Source organism: Prionailurus viverrinus, chromosome A2 (assembly GCF_022837055.1).
Source record: "Prionailurus viverrinus isolate Anna chromosome A2, UM_Priviv_1.0, whole genome shotgun sequence".
In the NCBI taxonomy this organism is placed as follows: domain Eukaryota; kingdom Metazoa; phylum Chordata; class Mammalia; order Carnivora; family Felidae; genus Prionailurus; species Prionailurus viverrinus.
In genome coordinates this window covers 2634777-2659462 of record NC_062562.1, presented here as the reverse complement: position 1 = coordinate 2659462, position 24686 = coordinate 2634777, and the positions used below count along the sequence as shown (strand labels likewise).

Genomic DNA, 24686 nt, shown 5'->3' with positions numbered 1-24686 from the left:
GAGACACTGGACAGCCCACCTCAGCCAGGGGACCAAGGTCAACACCGCGGTGACAGCACGCACCCCCGGGGTGGTGTCAGGGGGAGGGCGCTTCACTTGGGGGGTCCTCCTCCCTAAACCCATCACCCCAGTCTCACTACGAGAAAAGCCGCAGACACACCCAAGGAAGGGCCTTCTAGAAAACCCTGCCCGGGGCCTCCTCGAAACTGTCACAGGGCATCAAAACCGAGGGAAGTCGGAGAAGCCTCCACAGCCCAGAGGAGCCCAAGGAGACGGGCCGAGTCCATGTCACGTGGGCGCCTGGGACGCTTAGGACCTAAGCGTGGGCTTTACTTATGAAGAACGGATCAACGTTGGTCCATTAACCGTGACCAATGCTCCAGCCTGACGGGAGGTCCCAGCGGGGGAACAGCGCGGGGCGGGGGGGAGCGCTTGGACTTTCTCCTCGGTGTCTCCATAAAACCGGAACGGTTCTAAAAGCTGGTCTTTTTCTAACAAAATATGCCACCGAAAGAGGAAGACAGGCAGAGAGCGCCCCGCAGTGGCACGTTCGCCCGGGGGGGGGGGGGGGGGGGGGGCGCTCCGACACGGGGCCTCCCGCCGCCCCCACCAGGGCCCCATTCCGCAACGTCGCCCGCTGCCCAGGGCCTCGCGGCGATGCGTCAGGCCGTCCACGGAACCGGCAGAGCCCCCGCTGGCTCTCACCCGCCTTTCGAGGAGAGCGTGTGGCGAGATTTTTCCTTCGCGGAGGGCCGACCCTCGTTTGCTTCGCGCGACGTTAAAATTGCCGCGCGATCCCTGCGCAACGCCGACTGTGCCCGTCCCCGCCGGCGGGCCGCGAGACGCAGGGGCCGGGCCGCGGGCGTGGGTCCCGCCGAAGGCCGAGTGCAGCCCCCGGGAGGGCGCCCCGAAACGCGCCGGGCCTCCCGCGACCCCTGGTCCAGCCCGAGCGACAGAGCGACACGCTGTCAGGTGCTGCCGGAGCCGCGACAGGCCGTGAGGCTTCGGGGCGAGTGAGGCTGCGAGGAGGAAGCGAGTCGGACAAACGCCGCGCCGTGGGAGTCGCAGTGCGCTGCGCCACGCCGGGCAAACTCCTCCAGAAGCGCCCCGGGTACTCGCTGTGGTCGCCAACAGCGCGCTCCTGTCCTCGCAGCCTGACACCACCCTGCGCCCCGGCTCGAGACGCACGGCTCTCCGCGGCCTCAGGGGTCAACGTGCCGACGCCGAGATCAGCTCTCGGTTTTAGGTTCCCCGCACACCCGGGCGAACAGAAAGCCTGGGCCGGTGGCGTCGCGGACGAAAGCGTGGCTCTGACCGAGCTGGGCCGAGGGCTCCCTAAAGCCGGGGCGGGGACCCAGGCGGGGCCTAACACGGCTCTCCTCCCACAAGCTCTCCCTCGCACAGGCCCTCCTGGTCACGGGGCCAAACCACCGGTCCCAACGCCGTGCCGGCGGCCTGATGCCAGGCTCCAGCTGAGACCCCCCTCCCCGTGGCTGTGGGTGAGGTGGCCCTCAGTGACTTCCTGGGGCACCAGGTCCTCCGGCCACACGCACACACATCTGCACGCCCTAGGGTACCGGACACGGCAGGCTGCCCACTGGGGGGGGGGGGGGGGGTCCGGGAGGCGGGACTTTCGGCTCTGAAGCCCAGCACACGCGCGTGCATCGTGCAAGGACACAGAGGGCACACGGCTCAGGCACAACCGGAACGAAGGGCGATCAGTGCCGTTGCCCTGGTCGTGGTCACCATTCAAGGAGGAGCTTCCGGAAGGGGGACCAAGAAGGCTCTCCCCGCCTGCCCAAGGCCCCGTGCCTCCAACAGGGAAGCCGAGGGCCGCGGCAAGCCCAGCGAGAGGCAGCAGAGGTTCTGACCCAGAACCCACGGGCCGGGAAGACGGGCCTCAGTTGGTCCCACTCAGCACTCTAGGGGCCTCATTCGGCCACCTGGGACAGCAGCCACGTTCGGGCAGAAGGGGGCCCCGTAGTGAAACTTCCCCAGTGGCCTGTTCGGGGCAAGGCCGTGTGGGCCACGGACGGACTACGGCTGCAGGCCCGGGCCGCGCTGCATCAGATTTAGGCATGCTGGGGGGGCAGCCGCTCCCCATCCCGGCATGCTGACGCGCTCAGGGACCCGCCCGCCACCTCGTCTATTACCTTTTCATCAACGGGGCTCTGACGCCTCCAGCCTCGGTGGGGATCTGCTCTCGGGGGACCTTCCTGCCCTAAAACCCTCCTTCTGTGGCTGTTTCTGTCACTCTCACACACGCGGGACCCGGGGCTAGGGAAAGAGGAGCCTGGCGGGCTCCCCAGCTGCTAACAAGGCACAGACAGAGCTGCCTTCCTTCCGGCATCCTGGTGGCTCTTTTCCATCCAGCCCCCCCTCCCCCTGCCCCGCACCGTCACACGGAGCTGCCCGTGGGGGGAGGGGGGAGGGGCTACTCCCCAGATGCCCAAATGGGGGTTTGGCCCGGGGTGAGGGAGGGGGGATGGAGAGCATCTATTTCACTTCTGCTACGCGTCCAGGTGACAGGACACAGCGTTGGGAAGCTGAGTTATTAAAACCAATCTGTGAAGCCGTCAGGCTCCTACCAATTTCCATCCACGTTGGCGGCAGGCCGAGCCCTCCCTGCCACCACGGAGCCTCTCGTGGGCCAGAGCCAGGCGGCTGGGAGGAGTTACTCCTGTTGCCGGATGAGGGCTGCGCCTGAGTCAGGGAACGGGGACCCCCCCCCCCGGGGAACCCCCCCCCTCTCCCGTCCCCACTGAGCCAGGCTCTCAGAAGCCATGAAGTCTCTAAGGCCCCTCCAGGCACCCCCCTCCCCCCCCAGGGGCCAGCACTCTCCACCATCGGCCACCAAGGCTGCTGCCCACGGCAGCTTCCTGAGGCTCCATCAACCACCCCACACCCCCAACTTCCCAGTCCCGCTCCCTGGGGACCAGGCAGGGGGCGCACTGGCCGGGCACCGTGGTCCAGCAGCGCCACCTGCAGCCAGGTCCGGGGACAGCCGGGAGGGAGGCAGGGAGGCACACAGCCAGAGGGCAAGGGAGCAGCCCAGCGGCCCCCTTCCCCCAAGAGCCTTGCCCCGCCTCCCTGGGCAACAGAGCCACCAACCTGGGACCCCGCACCTCCGCCCCGCCTCTCACCCAAGCTGCAGCCACAGAGCAGGTAACGTGGAAGCCGGCTCGCACCCGCGCCCACAATGCCCTCCTCCCCTTGTGCCCCCTCGTGCAGGGAGCACGTGTCCTCAAATGCACACACGTGCACACACTCACGCACGAACGCGCACGCGGGCAGCCACAGCCGTGCCCGCTGGGACCCAAGCTTCCCCGTGGCAGAAGGAGAGCTGCACAGTCCCTCTCCTGAGAAACCTCCCTGAGGGAAAATCGCAGAGGAAAACTCTAGGGGCAGCTGCTCAACAGGAAAAATTCTCAGCGCGCCTGGTGCCCGGCTCACTCGGGCTTCTGAAAGGTCAGAGAAGAAGTGGAGTTCTGGCCCCGCCCCCCCCCTCCCTCCCCACACGCTACTTAGAAGGATCCAGTGGTTGCACCCGGGGCCGTGCATGAGCCAGCGGGGCTCCGTGCCCTTTGCGGGAGCACAATCCGAGGGACCCTCTCCCCAGCCCCCGGGGCAGGGAGGCCGCACGGGCGCGCGTGCACGTGCACGAGAGAACGCGTGTGCACACAGCACGTGCGTGTGCAGACGTGCGTGAACGCGACACGCGTGCGGCTCTGAGGACGCGTGCTCCCCGCCGGGGCGCGTGAGGATGACCCGAAAGACCGCATCCCAGGCAAAGAGAGCAGGAGGGAGGCGCTGGGGAAGCAGCGGGGAAACTGCGGCAGCGCCCCGCGCTCGGGGGAGGCTGCCGAGTCACGGGCCTGAAGGCCACGGTCGGGGCCCAAACACTGGGGCCAACGCTAGCTGTCCCCGCCCAGGGGCCCTGAGTAGGCCTCTGGGAGGCACACCCTCCACCCACGGGCGCAGGGGAGTGGCGGGAGGCAGTGCCGTCGGAAACGCTATCCCCTGCACGGGCCTGCATCTGCGAAACAGAAACGGGCCAGCTGGGTGTGTCACAGGGCCCCTCCCGCAAGCCAACGAGCCTCGGGACCCACAGGGGCCAGATCATTCGGGGAATGGCTGCAGGGGCCCATCTGGTGCAGGGGCCCCGGGACAGGCCGTGGGACGTCACCTCCAGCTAAACGGCCACCAGGGGCTCCGGGAAGGCCCGGGTCCAGGGCAGGCGTCCGGCTCCCCTCTCTGGACACCGAGCCCCCGGGCTGCCCCACCCCCCGGGCACGGGCCGCGCCACCCGAATCGGGGCCGAATGGCCCAGCCGTCCCCCGCGGGCTCGTGCCCACCCCTCCTGGCCTCGCTGACTGACCGGGCCCCGGGGAGGCCGGCGGGCGGGAGGGGGTTGCAAGTGCCGGGTCTATTTAAATCCCATCTCAAAAGGGGTTTTGAAGCACTCGAACGCGGCGGATGTTCTCAGCCCTCTGCCTGACGGCACTACCTAATGCCGGCCTTTTGAAGCAATTCCGTGCTTTTACCGACTCCAGGCTGTTCCCGCCGCTGTGACACACAAATCACTACCGAAGTAGCAACAGACCCAGAAAGGCCTCATAAGACGCCGTAAACCTGAGGACGGCGACACTTACAAGAGATGCCACCGGAATACTCAGAAACGGTTGCAATTAAGCTGCTGCTGACGCGAGCGGGGCGGCTCAATCAGGGAGACAGGTGCTTGGGAGCCACGTGCCAGGGAGCAGCCCCCGCCCCCCACTCCCCACCACCCTCGTGTTCCGGGCAGGGGCGCCGCCCTCCTGGGGGCCGATGAGCTCCGTGACCACCAGCCCGGGGACCAGAGGCACGGCGCCCACCCCCGGGCTGGTGTCTGGGATGGCCTAGAGGAATCTTGCCGGGAAGACCGGTTCCCATGGGGGCCGCGCCGCACTCCCAAGAGGCTAAGGGGCCACCGTGGCCCCAACACCGAGCCCCCTCTCTGTGCCAGGCTCCGGCTGGGGGCTGGGGACCCAGAGGAGACAGAGGGCCCTGCCCTCACGGGGTCCCCCATCTGGCGGGGAGATGCACCGGCAGACATAGCTGGTACGAGTGTGGGGCGCCCTGCCGGCATCTGGGCCGGCACCCTGGTCTTGGGGGGAGGGCGGGAAGGCTGCCAGCATGGTGACTGAGCAGAGCTGCCCCGGCTGGGGGAGCAGGGAGCTTGGCAGAGGACGGCGCGCGGGAGCCGGCTCCCACACGGCCCGCCAGCCACGCCTAGTCAGCATGAGGGACCTCCACGTGCAATCTATCCCCCTTCAGGACCAGAACCAAGACCAAGGTCAAGCTGCCTTCCGGAACATTCTTTCCCTGAGATAAACTCCTGCTGTGCCCAATGCCTGCCTCGCCGACTGCTGCCTAGGGCTGTCAGGACTGGGTTGTGGAGAAGGGTGGCAACGGGGCGGGGAGGGGCTGGGGGGGGGGGTGGACAGCAGGGGATGGAATGCTGGGCTATGGGCTGGAGAACACCAGACAGGGGGTGTTCTAGAGACAGGGGTGTTCTAGGGTGTTCGCTAGAGACAGGGGGCGAGCGTGCAGGGCCGGGTGTCCGTCAGTCCTGCCTGTCAGCTGCCCATCGGCCGGGGGCTGCTACCCTCCATGTTCCAGGGCCGGCTCCCACCCACCGACAGCTCGCGGAGCCCCCTCGTCTCCCTGGAAGCCAGCCCCTACCTCTCGAGACTGGCCCGGCCCAGCCGCCTCCCTGGGCTCCCCCGGCCACTTCCCAAGTCAACCTCCCTGTGACCCGCGCTGCCCACCCCACGCTTCGCCCCACATCAGGCAAGGCCACCCCATCCTCAGGCAGGGCCACGGCTCAGCGCTCAACCTGCCTCTGGCCAGCTCGTGCCAGGACTCAGCAGTGGCTCCTTTTATTGGTCTTGTTCTGGGCTTTAAGGGCTTTTTTCTCCCTTTCTGATCCCTCTCGCTAGTAGCCCCGGCCAGAACCCAGGCGTCTGCTGGGGGGCTGAGCATTCCCACTGCCCACCCCGCAGTCCTCGCTCTCCTCCTGCTGCTGGTCCCAGGGGGCCTCTGGGGCGCTCAGGGCCGGGGGCCGGGAGTCCATAAAAAGGATGAAAGAACCTGGGAAATTTCCACGGCGGGAAGCGGCAGCCAGTGCAGAAGGTGGGGGCGCCATCTAGTGGCGCTTGGGAGAGCCACGCGGGGTCAGGACCGAGACGCCCCCCCCTCACCCGCCCCCGCAGCGCCTGGAACCATCGTGTCAGCGAGCCGGGCCGCGGCACACACACACTCATACGCCACAAATACACGACCGCACACTTACACGTACACACGCTCACACACGGAACTCATGCACACTTACGTACACACCCACGCTCACGCACACGTATGCTCGTGTACCTTCACACACAAACACGTACGTACAAACACACTGATACACTTTCACGTACACGTACGCACGCTCACAAACACCACTCGCACATCCTCACACTCACATGCGAACACACACACGTACACGCGCACGCAGCCCCAGCCTGTGGATTTGTACGGGGAGCCAGAAGGCTGCTCGTCTGCACTCAGCCTGCCACGGCCCACGCGGAGGACGCCGGCTGCCGGGCAGAGGCTCTGGGGAAGGAGCACCTCACGCCCCACACCACGGTGGGGGCAGAGCGCAGCCCCTCTCCAAGGGGGGGCCTGGGCCGGGGCCTCCACGGGAGGGGGGGGCGGGTTTGGAGGGGAGGAGACGAGGTAACGCCCTGGGCAGCCCAGGGGTGACGCCGCCCTCCAGGAAATGCCTCCACTAACACGCTCAGGACCACGCGGGGTGTGAGATCCAGGCCTTTGTGAAATGGACATCGCCAACCCCACCCATCTCTCTGCAAGTTTTGCCTGAAAGGTAAACGCCTCCCAGCTAGAGGCTGCAATGCTCAACAGCGGATTCGAAGCCACGGAATGCCACAGACATAAATGGATCGAAAACAAGAAGCCCGTGGAGTCATAACAGGATCCCAGCAAATCCCCGAGGTAACACAATGCAGCACGAGGCACAGGTCAGAGGGCCCGTGGCCCGCAGGACGGCGGCCCCGAAGATGTCCACGCCTTAATCACCACAACTGCGCGCACGTCGCCTCACACAGGACAGGGACTCGGCAGACGGGATTAAGTCGAGGCCCCAGAGGCGGGGGTGACCCTGAGTTCCCAGGGGGCCAGCGTCCTCACGAGTCCTCACGGGACGGAGGCAGAGGGTCAGAGGCAGACAGACGGGCAGACCCCACGCTGCTGGCCGTGAGGACAGAGGAGGGGCTGCGGGGCCAGGGATCGGTGCCACCTGAAGCCGGCAAAGGCGGGAGACCGGCTTCCCTGGGGCACGGGGGTGGGAACCGCCCTGCCCACGCCTGGGTGTAGCCCGGTGAGACCAGGGTCATACTCCCGGCCTCCAAAAGTGTCAGAGAACACACGTGTGTCGTGATAAGCTCCTAGCGGTCATCGGTTAGACCCGCCCCGGGAAACTCACACAGAGCCCAGGCCACGTTCAGCCCTAACGCTTCCTCATCCTTCCCTGTCGGGGCAGGAGCCCACGGCCGGACAGCACGGCCGGGGTTCCACCGTGCCAGCATCAGAGGTCAGGAGAGGGTGGTCACACGGCCAACACCTGGACCGGGAGGCCTGGCTTCCCACCTGGGGCCTCCTGCCGGAGTCTGAGCCTTCTGCTCAGAGCGCCTGCGCCCACCCGCCTTGGCAAGGGCTCCGGGGCGTCCCTGACACTTAAAAGGACCGGGGGTGGCCTCCCCCCATGCCTCTGGGCACAGGCCCAGCCGCTCAGGGCTCAGCTGTCAGCTGGGACACCAAGTTAAGGGGTACCTCGGCCAGGGTCTGCCTGGGTCCCCAGCCGGGCTGTGCACCCCCCCTCCCACCCCTGCCGTCTCCACACACAAAAGCACTCGGCTGAGCTCCGGAGTGCCACGCTCTGCTCCCGGGGGGGGGGGCTCCCCCCCCTCCGCCCCCAGCTCCCTCTGAGCTGTGATGATTACTGTAACAGAATAACAGAACCTTCTGAGACAGCTGGGAAGAGGCAGGGAGGTGCAAAGCCCGGCTCAGAAATCTCTGCTGGAAACAGCAGTGAACAAAGACAGCCTTGCACAGAAGGCGGCTCCGGCTGTCCTGCAGCAGAGGCTGTGGGTGCGAAGGGGGCGCTCGGCTCGGAGATTCCGGAACACGGGTCGCGCTGGATATTCGGCCCAGCCTGCAGGGCCCACGGCCCACAGAGGGGCCCACGGGGCGCACGCCCACACCAGCCCGGCAAACCAGTGGGTGCACCGCGCCCCTGACCGCAGGGGGCCTGGAGCCGCTGTGGGGAGGCCAGGGGAGGCTCAGTGCTCACAGCCGCCCACCCCAGGCCCGCGGCCCCAGGGAGAGCCCCCAGCACAGCAGACACTTCGCGGATGCCGCCCCCATGGTCTCCACGGGTAGCAAACCACAGGCTCTGGGGGGGGAGGGCAGGAAGCTCGTTTCTGGGGACACACATCCCCCTCGTCACCGACCGAGACTGTCTCTGGAGCCAACAGGGCCAGACGCCCCTCAGCTTCCGCCTGCCCGGCCACGGGCCCAGCCGTGTCCCCGAGGGGTCGTCCAAAGGCACCCCCGCCCCGTGTGCCCCGGACGAGCCGATCCGCAGCCCCTCCCGCGGCCCCGGCCACCGCGGACGCTCACCAGGACTTGGGCTCCCCGAAGTGCAGGTAGTTGATGCTGTAAAGGTCCATGTCCTCCGTGTGCCAGGCGAAGGTGGTCTTCCACATGCCGAAGTACAGGTAGGGGGTGTTGACGCCCTCGATGATGGTGCCGCACTCACGCTCCACCATGTCCAGGATGGTCCGCAGGCTCCCGATGTTCCACTGGGCCACGTCCTGCGGGCGACCCGCGCGCGGTTGAGCGTGCGGTTGGCGGCCAGCCACCCCCGGGCCCCGGCCACCCCCAGACGCCGGCGGCAGCACAGGGAGGCTACGGCGTGGCCCCGCAGAGGGCCCGAGCGCCAGCGGTCGGCCCTGAACCCGCCCCAGGGTGCGCAACCCCCCTGAGACACCGGCCCCAGGCCAGGCAGTCAGGCAGGAATTTCTCCGGATTCCACACTGAGCTGTGTGTTAATCATGGGAGGTGACGGGGCGCCTGAGCGGCTCAGTTGGTTGAGCGTCTGACTTCAGCTCAGGTCATGATCTCACGGTTTGTGGGTTCGAGCCCCACATCGGGCTCTGTGCTGACAGCTCAGAGCCTGGAGTCTGCTTTGGATTCTGTGTCTGCCTCTCTCTATGCCCCTTCCTGCACTCTGTCTGTCTCTCTCTCTCTCTCAAAAATAAACAAACATTAAAAATATTAAAAAAAAAAAAATCATGGGAGGTGAAAGCCGTGCTGAGAACAGACACTTCTCCAAAGAAGACATCCAAATTGTGAACACACACGTGAAAAAATGCTCAATGTCACTCATCAGGGAAATACAATCAAAACCACAATGAGATACCACCTCACACCTGTCAAAATGGCTAAAATCAACAACTCAGGCAACAACAGATGCTGGCGAGGATGCGGAGAGAGAGGCTCTCTTTTGCATTGTTGGTGGCAATGCAAGCTGGTGCAGCCACTCTGGAAACCAGTCTGGAGGTTCCTCAAAAAACTAAAAATAGAACTACCCTACGACCCAGAAATCGCACTTCTAGGCATTTACCCACGGGATACAGGGGTGCTGTTTCGAAGGGACACATGCTCCCCATGTTTATAAACATCAACAACAGCCAAACAAAGAGCCCACATGTCCATCGATGGATGAACGGACAAAGAAGACGTGGCGCACACACACGCGCACACACACGCACGCAGAATGGAATACCAGTCGGCAATCAAAAAGAATGAATTCTTGCCATTTGCAACAACATGGATGCAACCAGAGAGTATTATGCTAAGTAAAATTAGAGAAACACAAATATCATACGACCTCACTCATATAAGGAATATAAGATCCCAAACAGATAAGCCTAAGGCAAGGGAAGCAAAAATAATACTAAAACAGGGAGGGGGACAAAACGTAAGAGACTCTTCAATATACAGAACCGAGGGCTGCTGGAGGGGTCGTGGGCAGGGGGATGGGCTAAATGGATGAGGGCCACTAAGGAAGACGCTTGTGGGCACGAGCACTGGGTGTTACACGTAGAGGACGAATCACGGGATTCTACTCCTGAAACCGTTATTGCGCTATATGCTAAGTAACTTGGACGTAAATGTAAAAAATAATAATGATAATTTTTTTTAAACGTGTGTGGGCCCCACAGGGCCCCTGGGATCCCCGTCCTCCGGCCCTCGCCACACCCGAGGGTGCACGCAACTCTGCCCTCAGGCCTGGCCACGTGGCCTCACAAGCTTGCCAATGCTTTGGGGTCCGGGCCAAGTGGATGAGCTCAGGGTCCCAGCGAGAGGGACCCTCCTGGTCCAGGACTCCCTTGCCACAGGACCAGCCACTGGATGTGGGAAACCGAGGTCCAAGAAGGGGGAACCAGGACCAGGAGCAAGCTCGGTCCCTGACCTCCCAGGGCGAGGGCCTCTCCCTCAGGTTCCTAGGGGTGAGCTCACTTCAAGCCTGACACGCCCTTGGTGCCCAGCTTGGGAGAGCAGACCCACCCACGCTGCACAGTGGGACCCTCTAGCTGGAAGGCCAGCGGGCCACAGGTCAGACAGGCTCCCCAAGGTGGGCAGACTGCTGGGACCCACCCAACAGTCACACCTCTTGGGAACCACAAGTCACGGCCTGTCCTGATGGGTTCGGGGACGGGGCGGGGGGGTCCTGGCCCTTCCCAGGAGGGGGCTTTACTCCCACCCACGCCAGCTGGGACCCCAGCCCAGATCTCAGGGGGCACCCCCAGCTGCCGTCATGAGGAGCACGGCTGAGCGGATAAAGTGTGTTCCGGCAAGAAGGGACCTTCACAGTGACGATCTGGGGCGGGGGGCAGAGATGGCAGCTGAGGGGCCACCCAGGGCAGAACCCCAGGGCAGAGCACACCCAAGGGAGAGTCAGGCTCAGGAGCTTGGACAGCAACCCAGTAGATCCTTCCCAGGGTTACCAGAGGTCCTATAAGTGTTAATAAACTGTCCCTTAGAAAAGGGTGGGTCCCACTCAAACCCCCGCGTGCTGAACAACAGCACCTCTGCAGGGCCCCTGCACCACGTCTCCACCAACGCCTGGTCTACACCCCTGGACGGGCAAGGCCAGCATCAGGTCCGAGGGCTGAGGAGCCAGCAGAGGCCCCTCCGTTGCCCCAGGCACCCCCAGGGTCCTCCCAGCCCGGCACGGGGGCTGGAACATCCCCCAGGTTTCCCGGATGATGGAGCACTAGGAATTCAAGAGGAAAAGCACGAGAGTAACTGGGGATTAGGAGGCCCCTGGCAGAAGGAAGGAAATGCTCCGTGTGGCCTCCGGAAGACCACTTTGTGACGGGGCTGCTTTGGTCCAGCTGCAGGGACAGGGCGCCTGATCAGGGCAGGAGGGGCTGACGATTTCGTAGGAAAGATTCTGCAAATCAGAACGCGCCTGGATTCCTTCTTGCCTCCCCCCGCCCCCCAAAGACTTGGCATGTGGACGTGCCCGGAGCCCGGACAGAAAGCCCAGCTAAGCTTGCCGGGAAGTCTTAGCGCCCACGTTTCAAGATCGAGTCCCATGCGTGCGCCTCTCCCTCCACGGTTCAGCAGGACACGGTGTCCGTCACGCCCCGGAGCGTCTCGGGGGCCCCGGTACTCACGTCATCGTACAGGGAGCCGCTGATGTCGGCCCCGTAGATGGGGGAGACGAAGGTGAGGTTCTTCCAGTACTTGCGCTCCAGATCGTCGAAGTCCTGGTGCCGCGGGGTGCAATACCTGTGGGAGGAGCAGCACCCTGAACGTGGCCGTGGGGCCCACCCCCATCCCCGGGGCGTGGAGAACACGGGCGCGGCCCCTTGAGCGCATAAGGGATGGGGCTGCCCCGCCTGGGACGCCCCCCCCCCCCGCCTCCGCTCGTCCCGCCCCGTCAACCACCCGGGACAGGAGGGGCTCGGAGGGTCCTCTCGATCCTCAACTCTGCAATTATGAGAGGCCAGGCCGGGAGGCCGGCGCTGTGTGGGGGCCGCAGGAGGAGGCGGCCGCCGCCCTGCCCTCGAGGGGCGCTTGGGCTGGGGAGCAGAGAGACCGCCCTCGGAAAGGGAAACGGAAACGCACAAAGCGCGCAGGGAGCGAGGGAGGGGACGCAGTGCAGGTGTGCGTGCGTGTGCCGTGGACGCCACAAGTCCAGGGCCGGGGCCACGGAGGCCCCTCGAGGTGTGTGGCTCCCCCTCGGAGGCCGGGCGTCGGGGGCCCGTCCCCACAGCGGCCTCAGCCCCAGCCGCGTACTTCTCGCTGTTGGCCAGGCGACGATACTCCCCGACCGTCATGGCCTTCTTCTGGATGTTGTACTGTGTGAAGAGGCCCGACTGGCCCGTCACCACCTGCTGGATGGGGGCCGGGATGACCACGTCGTCGATGTCATCGTACGTCTGCCTCGGCTTCCACTCCTTTGGGGGGATGATCTGCAAGACGGAGAGGGGCGACTCAGCGGCGCCTGGGACGCAGGGCCCTGCCCCGGAGACCAGCGGCGGCCCCCTGGGGGCGTGTCCGGGCCGCACGCCTCAGGGCACCCGGAACCTTCTACGCGCTTCATCAAACTCCCAGGTGGTCTGTGCGGGGCCGCGGGCACTACGGCCCCGGCCTCCCGACACTGCCCGTCAGGCCCCCTGCAGCTCAGGACCAGCCGGGCCAGGACCCCGGAAGACACAAGGAGACTGGAGAGAGGCGACAAGGCGCACGTGCAAAGACACAGAAGAGTGAGTGAGGCGCCGAAGGCAGGAGGGTGACGGTGACACAAATCCGGGGGGACGAGACCTGGGAGGGCCGCCTCAGGAAAAGCACGCGCACTGCAGCTCTGGGCCAAGCCCTCGCCGCCCCTCTCCAGGAGGGACACGAGGGCTGCGGGAAGTGTCGCCCCAGGTGGAAGGGGGGCCAGGTCTGTGCTGAGCTTGCTCCTGGCCCTCCCCCTACCCCTCCTGGGCCGGGCGAGGCCTCCGGGCCGGGCAGGGGCCTCCTGGGTGCCAGGCGCACTTCTGTGAAGGCCCCTGTCCTGGGCAGGTGTTTGTAAACGACAAATCTCCTTCCCAGGCACCCAGCGGGCCACCCAACAGCTCTGGGAAAAGAACTAAACCAACCTGCCTTCAGTGCGCCAGCCAAGACCTCTGGGGAGGCCCGAGCCTCACCCAGCTGAGGGCCAGGGAGGACCATCGCCACACCGATGCTGAGTTTGCGGACAGCTTCCAGAACGGCTGCAGTTCATTCACCATCCCCAAGGACTCCCCTATACACATCGGTGTTAGAAAACGTTTGCTTGGCAACGAAAACACTTACTCTCCAGTCACCTATTAACAGCAGAAAGGCTCACCTCCACCGTCCGCACTGCCGGATTTATTGACAGACCGAGAGTAAATAACAACAGCCATTAGAAGAAGGCAATGGGTCCCGCCCAGGGGGATCCTGCCCCCAAGTGACATTGGGCGATTTCTGGGGACACCCACGGCCGTCACGACCTCCTGGCATGGATGCGGGGTGCTGCTTAGGTCCCCGAAGTGCCCAGGACGCCCCCGGAGGGAATGACCCACCTCGAGGTCAGCACTGCCCAAGCTGGGAACCCTGATTTTCATTAAATGGGGACACGGCTGCTCAATCGAGGCCTTTTCTGGGGACGTCCCCCCTCCTACTCTGTGCCCAGAGTTGCGGTAAGTGCCCCGGGTGCCCATGTCTGGTGTGAGGCCTCATGACAACGGGGTGTGGGCCTCAGCCTGCCAGTCCATGGTTTTCTTAGATTTCAAGTGAAAAATCAGACGAGTCAGGTGATAACGAGTAGCTAACACGCTGGGGGCCGGAAACGCCACAAATACAAACGGAAGGGCCTGTGGTTCGGGCACCCGAGACGCTCTCCCGGAGAACGGGTCCCGGGACGAAGGGCTGTGAGCCTGAGTGGCTCTTGAACCATGGAGGTTGCGCCCCCTCTTATAAAGAAGCCTGGGCTTACTTCCTCCTGTGGGAAAAAGGCCCTGGATCTGGTCCAAAATGTGTTCACGGAGGGGAACTGGGGAGTCTACCCACTCAGTTCCTTTGGAGGAAGCCGGTCCGTCAATTAAGGCTCTAAAATGAACCAAACGCGGGGCGCCTGGGTGGCTCAGTCGGTTAGGGGTCCAACTTTGGCTCAGGTCACGATCTCGCGGTTCGTGGGTTCGGGCCCCGCGTCGGGCTCTGTGCTGACAGCTGGGAGCCTGGAGCCTGCTTCGGATTCTGTGTCTCCTGCTCTCTCTCTGCCCCCCACCCCCACTTGTGCTCTGTCTCTCTCTACCAAAAATAAATAAATGTAAAAAAAAAAAAATTAAAATGAACCAAATGCATCACTCCCAAATTTTCGACTGCCATGGAAAACATCAGGAAACCAGAGAGGGATGCTTCGGGCCCTCATGAGCTACACTGGCCTGGCCACACACTAAGAAGGTTCTGGAAAAGGCATGTGACGGAGCGGGCCCAACGTGCTGTGGCCTGACGTCCTCAAATCTCTGTGAGACCAGGGTCTGAAAGGAGGCTCCCGGGAGCACAACGGCTCACAGGTATCGTGTGCCAAAACGGGAGCACCCTGGCTCCTCCCCTCGGTGCCTGGCGGCCAGCGGACGGACCCCTCCTCGAAGCTCCTGAGGCCGAGCCACAGCCGAGGCCGAGAGGGACAGAAAGGCCACACTCCCCAGATGAACGAGGCAGTGCCAGGGTGGCTCAGGGTGTCTGGGCAGCTGGGGCAGAAGGCGCCTGGCAGGGGGAGCCCCCATAAGAGGAAACGAAATGAGGGGCCAGCCTCTGTCCCGACCCCTTGCATTCCCAGAGCCATTTTGCAGGCTGCGGGCCTGGGTGGAGGAGCCACCGGACCGTAGGGACAGTCCCCAGGGGTGCGCCCGAGCGCGGAAGCCCCCGCCCCCTCCCACAGGACCCAACACCATGCCCCGCCCTGGTCCCCCTGCCCCGCGCTCTTCCAGGAGCCCGGGGAGGCCCCGCGCTGGCCTGAGAGGTCAGGGACCCAGCTGGGCACTGGCCCTAGGGCACAGAGCAGCCAGGGAACGTGACAGGGGCACCCCGACAGTCCCAGAGCCTCTTCTGGTCCTGGGCCCGGGCTCCAGCTGTATCTACTGAACGTACACCCCGAGCCCGTTCCCCCGGGCCCTACAGAGCCTTGCGGGAGAGACAGATACAGCTCTGATGAAACAGAAACGTCCCGGCACCCCACACGGACAACAGAGAAGGGCGGTCAAGGCCGATGCGACCAGGGTGAGGGGACACGGGCATTAGCAGAACGCTCTCGGGCCAGGAGGACACCAGGTCCCTTCTCCAAAGAGGCCAGCAGCCAACTGGGGTGCCCGGGGGGCTCAGTCAGCTAAGCACCCGACTCTTGATTTCAGCTCACGTCATGATCTCACGGGTCGTGAGTTCGAGCCCCACGTCGGGCTCTGCGCTGACCGTGTGAGCCTGCTTGGGATTCTCTCTTTCTCTCTCTGACCCTCCCTGGATCACACTCTATCTCAAAGATAAAATAAATGGACAGTCAAAAAACAACAACAACGACAACAAAAAGCCAGCAGCCCCGAGAGCCTAGGTAGGGCCCCCCTGTGAAAGAAGAAGGGGTTGCCCAAGGACGCCTCCCTGTCCCTGTCTGTCCCCACGGAGTGGCAGGGAGCCCCTGAGGGACTCGAGGCCCCGGCACGCGGTCCCTGGCAGGCAGGCAGGCAGCAGGGGCGCGTGTGCACGTGTGGAGGGCGTGACTCTGCCGCCGTCTCTCAGGACGTGCCCGGGTCCGCCCCACGCTGCCGTCACCTCCCCGCACACGTAGGTGACCACCCGTCAGAGAAAGCAGCAAACAAACTCCCTGAACACAGAAGACAGAGGGAAAACGGACTCGCGGAACATCCGCTCCCAACAGTTTCCTTCCGTCTAAATCAGCAAAAGCGGACTCCACCGGTACGTGAGCTTACCCAGGGTCCCGGGGTACCAGGGCACAAAGGGGAAGCTCAGGGGCCGAGGAGTCAAGAGCGAAGGCAGGCAGAGGCGCAGACACGGTCCACACAGCGGACACAGAGCCCGCAGCCGCCACGGCACCAGGCACAGAAAGCTCAGGAAGTATCCAGGCCAGGGGGCCAGCCAGGAAAGCGGAGCCCGAGACAGACGGTGAGGCAGAAGGAACAGGCAGGGATGACAGCCGCGGAGGCCTGACGGGGCTCCGGGCAGAGCTGTCCCGGACGGCACCTCGCCACGCCCCCCAGCACGAGGGACACCTTGAACCAGAAGGGCTGCCGTCCCAGGAAAGCACATGTAGGCCAAGGACAGGGGCAAGGCAGAGGAGGCCCACGCCCACCGCCCGGGGCCCCCGCGACAGGGCGCCTCGATGGGGCAGAGCAGGCAAGAAACCGTCCCCTGACGGTGGCCCGCTGGGCAGAAGGCCCCCGGAACCTGCAAGAACCCAGGACCCAGGGTTTCCGGCTGAAGGAGGCTACAGGGAGAAGCGAAGCTAACGGGACAGCAGGGGCTCGGTCCCCAACGCGGAGGAAACGCCGTGTCCACACCGTCTCGCGTACGATGAACAAAATCAAGAAGGAGGGCGGGAAGGAGACGCGGCGAGCCCGCTGCCCTCCGCGCGTCCTTAGGCTGAGATCAAAGGCGCGACCCTCACCACGAGAGGGACCGACACTCGCAACAAAGCCACCCAGAACCAGGCAGGGGCGGGAAGGCGAAGGCATCACTCTCCTCGCCGCGGCCAGGGGGCAGCACACCCTGGGCCAAATCCCGCCCGCCGCCTGCTTTCGCACAGCCCGAGAATCGAGAATGCCGACCGTTTCTTGTTGGGGTTTCTTCACTTTTAAATGGAAAAAATAACAAAAGAAAAAGATTTCAGGACAAGTGAAAACTCCACGGCCTTCCCGTTTCAGTGCCCCCAAGTACCGTTTTTACTGGCACGTGGCCACGCCTCTCGGTTTCCAGGTTCCCAAGGCGACAGAGCCGGGTGATGGGACAGAGACTGCCCCCCCACACAAGGCTGCCCCACCGCCTGGCTCTCTGCGGAGAAGGTTTACAGACCCCTGGGTTGCAAGAACAGACAAGCAGGTGTCCTAGATGGAGAGGCAGTCGTACGGGCAGCGACGAGAACTCCAAGCAGACAGGTTACAAATCCTCCAAACTACCGGGTGACACGAACACAAAGAAACCATGGTTTTTATGGTAAAAACACAACGCAGACCGTCCTCGTGTGTTTGCTGTCACGCACGGCATGCCCACACACATACGTGCGCGCAGGTGTGACCTCTCGTCGCCCGCCCTCGGCCAAGCGCCACCGCCCCCGGGGCTCGTCGCCGCCACCGGGTCCCACAGGGACAGGGGCTGCGGAACTCATTTGTGACGCCGGGCCCACAGGAAGAACTCTGTAACGTCGGCTGAAAATGAGGTCAGAGCGGCCCCGCGAACCCACGAATGGGTGCCCGCCGCCCCCGGACACGGTCACGCCAGACCCGGGGCCGAGGCTGGTGGAAAGCGGCACCGGGCCCAGGGCGTCACCCACCTTGGCCAGGCCCGCCCGGTGGGCTCCCTGGGACTCGATGTAGGCCACGTATTTGTTGAAGTCCTTAAATTCTTCCATGGTCGGGCGGAACGTCATGATTTTACAGCTCGGGTTCTGGGCCCCGTGATCCTCAGACCCCATGGCTGCAGCTGAGGGACCGTCACACCTGCGAGGGAAGGACAAGAGAGCGTGAGCGTGTCAGTGCCGCCACCGTTCCCAACACGCTAAAGATACCGCGGCCCCGGGAAGACAAAGGCAGGGCCCGCGCAGCGAGGCCAGGGCCAGAGAGGAGCCTGGGAACAGACTCCATCTCCACACTGGCACAAAAAATCAAAATGACTTCAACTAATTAAAAACAGAGGCGCCCTAGTTCTCAAAGCCAACGCACCACTGGCGGCCAGAGCACTAATTTCAAAGCAAGGGCCCCGAGAAAGCAAGGCTGCCCTTCTGGGGGATTTTGGATCCAGGTTCGCCAGCATGAGCTTCGAATCGACGCGTCTACCTCGGAGCCGATACCCACCCCGCGGCAGCCCGCGACAGAGGCCCTCGGAGGTGAGTGAGGCCGTGTGTGGGTGTGCCCTTTGCGGTGTGCACCCCCGAGCCAGCAGGAGAACCCCTCCCCCAGGCGGCCCCACTGTGAGCGGCGCATGGAACACTCGAGCGTTCCAGGGGTTAAGGGGACCCAGCGAGGCCCATCCCAAGCAGGGAGGGGCTCGGTGACAGACTCTGGGGAAGGGTCCCTATTGTCAGATTAAGTTCTCCAAACTTGAGGGACAAAGACCAGCCTCCCTCCAGGATCTGAGAAAGGTCGGAACCCAAGTGCACACAGACCTGAGAACTTGGAAAGCAATTAGCCAGACCCCCGACGTAAGGGGGGCAATGAGAAAGAGGGGCAGGAAGCCCGCCGATCCTGGAAGGACACGACACGGCCTCCCCAAAGGCACTCCCCTCCGCAGGCACTAGAGGGCAGCACGAGCCCAGGAATCTCTGCTCGGCCATCGGAACCGGCTGGGTAGGTTCTGGGGCCCTGAGCACCCCTTCCAGGCCCCTGAGGGTCCTGTCACGTGGCGGGGGGGGGGGGGGGGAGGTCATCACTGTCGCCCCGTGTGCATAGCAAGGTCCAAAGCTTTTCCCTGAGGGGCGGCCACAAAGCTGAAGTGTGCATGGCAGGCCACAGACACCTGTGACTATAGGGGACGGCCGTCCTGGGTGGGATCACAGGGAACCACCATGAAAACGCGGCTGCATAAAGGGAGAGGGGTTGTCACCAACCTTCCTCCAGGGCAGCTATAGGGCTCCGGCCACAGCCGGGCTGCCCGCCCAGGAGACCGCCCCCTGGAGCCCTGACCAGCCCCATCCCGGGGACTGAGCAGCACGCAACCCCAACCCAGCCCCTTCGCCTGCAGCCAGGGCCTGGGACCCGAATCCCCACCCAACCCCCGCCCTCTCCCCTCCAGCCCAGAGGCCACGGTGCAGGGCTCGCTTACGCTTACGACTTCTGTTGCTGCACAGAAACACAGGGTGTGTCTGTCCTGCGGGAGCCCGTGGCCCTGGGGGTGGGGGAGGGGGTTGGGGAGACCCTGACCGGACCGTCTTGGAACGTCGGCACGGACTGAGCTGTGCAGGGAGCCGCAGAACGGGAGAGTGAGGAGACCGCCCTGTGCGGGGACCTCACCCGAGACACCAGCTCTAACACCACGAGGACAGGCCGCAGCTGAGGCTCATGGGCCTTCGTCTGCCCTCAGCCCACAGGCCACCCCCCCACCCTGCCGCCCCCCACCCGTCTCCCACCACCCTGCCACCCCCTCACCCCACGCCCTGCCACCCCCACCGCGTGGCGCGGTGAGACCTGGGGATCCCGCTGACCACCCAGCTTGTACGGATAAGCAACCCCGCCCCCCGCTGGACACGACCACCCGGCCACGGCCGCGGGTCCTGAGCCCCCAGCCCGCCGTGGACAGGGCCCAGGCTGGCTGCCAGCGGGCACATTAGCACCCAACAGTCCCCAGCCCTGCCGTTCGTGACGGACGTGGGTGACCCATCCCGCTCCACACACTAAACTCGTTTTTTGTCGTTCACCGGGGCCACACGCAGGTAGGTGGCAGGGCCCGGGTTCCCACACCCGACAGCTCCCGCTGGTGGCTTGGCCGGTGCTGGCCGGCAGCTCCTCTTCCTGCCGGGCCAGCTCACGTGTGGCCTGCGGGGGTGGGCGCACCGGTCACCGCCAGCTGTGTCCCCTCCAGCGGAGGCCGCCTCCGGCCCCGTCCGCCGGCCGGCACCGACGGTGGGAGAGGACACCGGGCGGTACGCCCGCCATCTCGCCGCGACCGGCCTGCCCCGGGCAGAGCGGGGGCCGCCTCGGGTCCTGCCCGCACGAGCTCCCTTGCGCTTCGGAAATCACGACGCGGAGACGAGCTTCCCGTCCGGGAGGCGGAAAAAGCAGATGACAAGACGGCAGGCGGGTTTCCGGCACGCCCTACCCCCACCACCACCGTCCTCTCGATTCAGCCCGGCGGTGGATTCCGTGTGATTTTTCTTCTGTCTTATTTGTGCCTTTCGAAATGAAGGTTTTGAGTAGGTAAATATAAAGAGGAAAATTAAAACGGTCTCTAATCCCAACCCTCCGTACCCTTGACACGTTCTTTGAAGGCGGGCAAATAAAAATCATACGTGTACGTACTTACGAAACGGAAAAGGAATCTCACCGAACGGCAGCCCTGGGCCAACCTTCCAGTTTGTTGGAAACATGGGCCGGGGGGGAGGGGGAAGGACCACCCCGAGGGAACTTGCAGAACGGTCCAGAAAGAGCGGTGGACTCTTTACAAGTCGGCGCCAAGCCGAAAAGCAGGCACGCTGACGATGAAATACTAAAAAGACACAGCCCGGTAAAAAAGTGCACAAAGGACGTTTCTTCAAAGAAAATACACGCACAGCCAACGATCCCATGAAACGCTGCTCAGCATGATTAGCCATCAGGGAAACGTAAACCAGAACCACAGCGAGGCATGCTACACCCCCACCAGGACGGCCGTGAGAAAAAGGACGGACGATAACAAGTGTTGGCAAGGGGGTGGACGAGGCAGAACTCCGACACGCGGCTGCTGGGAACGGAAAGCGGGGCAGCCGCCGTGGAAAAGTCCGGCGGTTCCTCAACGAGTGACACGTAGGATTTGCCAGGTGACCCAGCAATTCTGCTCGTAGACGTATGCCCAGGGGACGGGAAAACGTGTGTCCACGCAAAAACTCTTACACCCGTGTTCAGAGCAGCGTTACTCACAATGGCCAGAAGGTGGAAACCACACAAGTGCCCGCTGACCGTTGCACAGATACGCACAACGTGTCCCCCGCGCACAGCACGTCCCTCGGCCGCGAGCAGGAGCGACGCGCCGACACCCAGTGCTCCGCGGACGGACCCCGAACACACGACGCTCAGGGAGGGAACCGGACATGAGAGGCCACGCGGGGTGTGAGTCCACGTGCGTGAAACGTCCAGAACAGGCTCCTCCACGGATAGGGAGCAGATTAATGGGTTTCGGGGGCCCGAGGAGGGGGTGGGGTGACTGTTGATGGGGATGGGGCTTCTTTTCTGGGGCGATGGAATGTTCTGGAATTTTTGTGGCCTGGTGATGGTCCCACAACTCTGAATACGGTAGAAACCATGGAACTGTATGCTCTCAGTGGGTGCGCTTTATGTGTGAATTACGGCTCAATAAGGCTGTTACTACCCCCCACTAAAAATAAAGTAGAGGCGAGCGGAGGGTGGCAAGAAGGAAAGGGGAGGAAAGTTCTGCCCTCGGAGAAACCACTGCAACGGCTCAGAGACACCGGCGTGCCGTGACGGAGGAGCCAGGCTTCGGGAAGACGTCCGGGGACCAGTGCGGAAATCCGGACAAGGGCTGGATGTCAGGCGGCGCGAGGGAACAGCGGTTTGTCTGGGGGTGCAGTCATGGTGTCGGTGACACTTCAAGACGCTTTGTTAAAATCAAACGGGCGTGGCAAGCGCGACCGCTCGCTGCCCGCCGGGCCCTTCTCACGCTGTTTCCCGTCAGGGCTCACACACCTGCCTTGCTGGCCTGGGCCGCGGCCGGGCACGCCCCTCGATGGGGACCCCCTTGTCCCGGTCTCCCGTGCCGGGACGCGGAAGGCCGTTCCTCTGGGGGACACGGGGCAGGGAGGGGATCTGACTTTCAGCCGTCTTCGGATTTGCTTCCCTTCCATGCTCACAAAACCACACAAAACTTCTCATGCTCATCAGCTCCAAAGGCACGAAGCCGGCATGTTTCCACTCACTCTGTACGGCCCTCACGGACGCGGCCCAGGGCCACCCGCCTGCCGCTGGGGCCCGGGCGCCGGGCATCCTCCTTGGCCGACCGGGGAACAGGTGGTTTTAGGCCCTGGAGCTGGAAGTGGCCGAGTCGGGGACAGACAGACAACAGCACAGACTGGTGAGCGAGGACTCTGAAGACAAAGCCAGCGTGTGACAGGACAGCACCGGGAGGCGGGGGGTCTGTCTGGCCAAAACCGAATGTCCAATTCGATCAGGGTGCAAATCACATGGAGGTCAGGGGCGAGAGAAAATTCCAGGCAGAGGGAAGAATCCTGGCGATGGCAGGGAAAAGGTGAGTGCACGGCGAGCCGGGAGGGCCACGTGGTGGGGCGCGTGCTACGTTGGGTTGACCGGGACGCCCCTGGGAGTTTAGGGCAGGGGCACTAAGGGGTTAAAGACCCCATTAACATCCTGAGAAAGCCCTCTCTGGCCGTGGGAAATGGACTACAGCCAAGGCCGGCCTCGTGGGCTCAAGACCCGGGCAGTCACCCCTGGCCCGGGTTTAACACTCGGCCGCTGCCCGCTTGAAATTATTCCATTTTACATTTTTTTAAAGTTTACTTATTGAGAGAGAGAGAGAGAGAGGAAGAGACAGAATCCCAAGCCGGCCCTGCCACCATCAGCCCGATGTGGGGCTCAAACTCATGAACGGTGAGATGGTGGCCCGAGCTGAGATCAAGAGTCAGATGCTTAACTGACTGAGCCACCCAAGTGCCCGAAATTCTTCCATTTTAGACCGAGAGGCCTAAGGGTCTCACTGCGCCCTGGGCCCGGCAGGCACTACGGTCAGGCCCGGCTGCAGGGGGCCAGCGTGGAAGCCGGCAGGCAAGGCAGAGCCGGGGACAACAGTAGAGTCGAGGGGGCCGGAGGGTTTCACGGGCAGAGGCAAGGGTGGGGAAGGAGGAACCAAGGGCAGGGAAGACCACTGGCCCGGCCGGCAGAAGGTGGGGGGGTGAGGCAGGTGGGAGAGGTTTGGGTAAGATTGTGGTGGTCAGCAGAATGCCCCCCAGACGGCCACGTCCTAGTCCCCGGGACCCAGGACTGTGTCCCCTTCCACCACAAAAGGGACACTACAGAGCCTGACCTGGGGATGATCCTGGATCCTCACGAGAGAAGAGACAATGCAGGGGCAGAGGCTGCATGGATCCAAAGAAGGGCCCACGCCAGGGAAAGCACCCAGTCCTCTGAAGCTGAACAAGATCAAGAAAATCACTTCCGGGGGCGGAGGGGGGGGGCAGTGGGTATCTGGGTGGCTCAGTAGGTTAAGCGTCCGACTTCGGCTCAGGTCATGATCTCAAGGTCCGTGAGTTCAAGCCCCGCGTCGGGCCCTGTGCTGACAGCTCGGAGCCTGGAGCCTGCTTCAAATTCTGTGTCTCCCTCTCTGTCTGCCCCTCCCCTGCTCACACTCTGTCTCTCCCTCTCTCTCTCAAAAATAAATAATCTTGGGGCGCCTGGGTGGCGCAGTCGGTTAAGCGTCCGACTTCAGCCAGGTCACGATCTCGCGGTCCGTGAGTTCGAGCCCCGCGTCGGGCTCTGGGCTGATGGCTCAGAGCCTGGAGCCTGTTTCCGATTCTGTGTCTCCCTCTCTCTCTGCCCCTCCCCCGTTCATGCTCTGTCTCTCTCTGTCCCAGAAATAAATAAACGTTGAAAAAAAAAATTAAAAAAAATAAAATAAAATAAAAAGTAATCTTAAAAAAAATTAAAGTTTATAGCAGCGCTTTCAACAATAGCCAGATTATGCAAAGAGCCTAAATGTCCATCAACTGGTGAATGGATAAAGAAATTGTGGTTTATATACACAATGGAATATTACGTGGCAATGAGAAAAAATGAAATCTGGCCTTTTGTAGCAACGTGGATGGAACTGGAGAGTGTGATGCTAAGTGAAATAAGCCATACAGAAAAAGACAGATACCATATGTTTTCACTCCTATGTGGATCCTGAGAAACTTGACAGAAGACCATGGGGGAGGGGAGGGGAGGGGGAAAAATAGGTACAAACAGAGAGGGAGGGAGGCAAACCGTTAGAGACTCTTAAATACAGAGAACCGAGGGTTGACGGGGGTGGGGGAGGGGAAAGTGGGTGGTGGGCATGGAGGCGGGCACCTGTTGGGATGAGCCCTGGGTGTTGCTGTATGGAAACCAATTTGACAGCAAGTATTTTCGTTAAAAAGAGAAAAAAAAAAAAAAAGAACCGTTCCCTTAAAAATTAATTAATTAATTAAAGTCCGTTACAGTAAGTTTTTAAAAAACAGGAAAGAAAATCACTTCTGCCCCGACGTCTCCCGAAGGAGCCACCTGCCGACGCCTTGATTTCTGCCTGTGAGACTCACCCAGAAGTGTGGCCTCCCAGGCGTGGGAGAGAATCAAGTCACCGCGAATCCCTCAGGATTTCCACTCGTGTGACACCCCCACCCCCCGTGAGGCTCCCTCGGCTGTGGGAGCCACGGCCGCCTCACAGGAGGGACACCCTGGAACCCCCGTCCCCTCCGCCCGTCCAAGCACAGCCCGACTTCTGGCCGCACGCTCAGCAGGCAGGGGGGGCCCGCCTCCCGTCCCGGCGGCCCCCCCAGACCCGAGCCAAGCCCCGCCACTCGTGCAGAGGCAGGGCGACCCCATGAAGCCAGAGCCAGCTGCGCTGCGCACCGGGTTTTTTCCCCTAACAGGAAGGGC

At 63.2% G+C, this 24686-nt stretch overlaps 1 protein-coding gene across 11 annotated transcripts in view; it reads right to left on the bottom strand.

The window, feature by feature from the left end:
* The window catches only part of KDM4B (lysine demethylase 4B), a 135000-nt gene that overhangs the window by 68334 nt on the left and 41980 nt on the right, over nt 1-24686 (bottom strand). For all 11 annotated transcript variants that reach the window (XR_007145812.1, XM_047827693.1, XM_047827725.1 and 8 more), the window contains 4 exons: nt 17687-17852; nt 12415-12590; nt 11790-11904; nt 8722-8915 (listed from right to left, as the gene is read on the bottom strand). Coding sequence is in view for 10 of the 11 variants with exons in the window: in XM_047827693.1 (XP_047683649.1) it covers nt 8722-8915; nt 11790-11904; nt 12415-12590; nt 17687-17827 (626 nt within the window). In the remaining variant the exon portion in view is untranslated. The remainder of the gene's footprint in view (nt 1-8721; nt 8916-11789; nt 11905-12414; nt 12591-17686; nt 17853-24686) is intronic.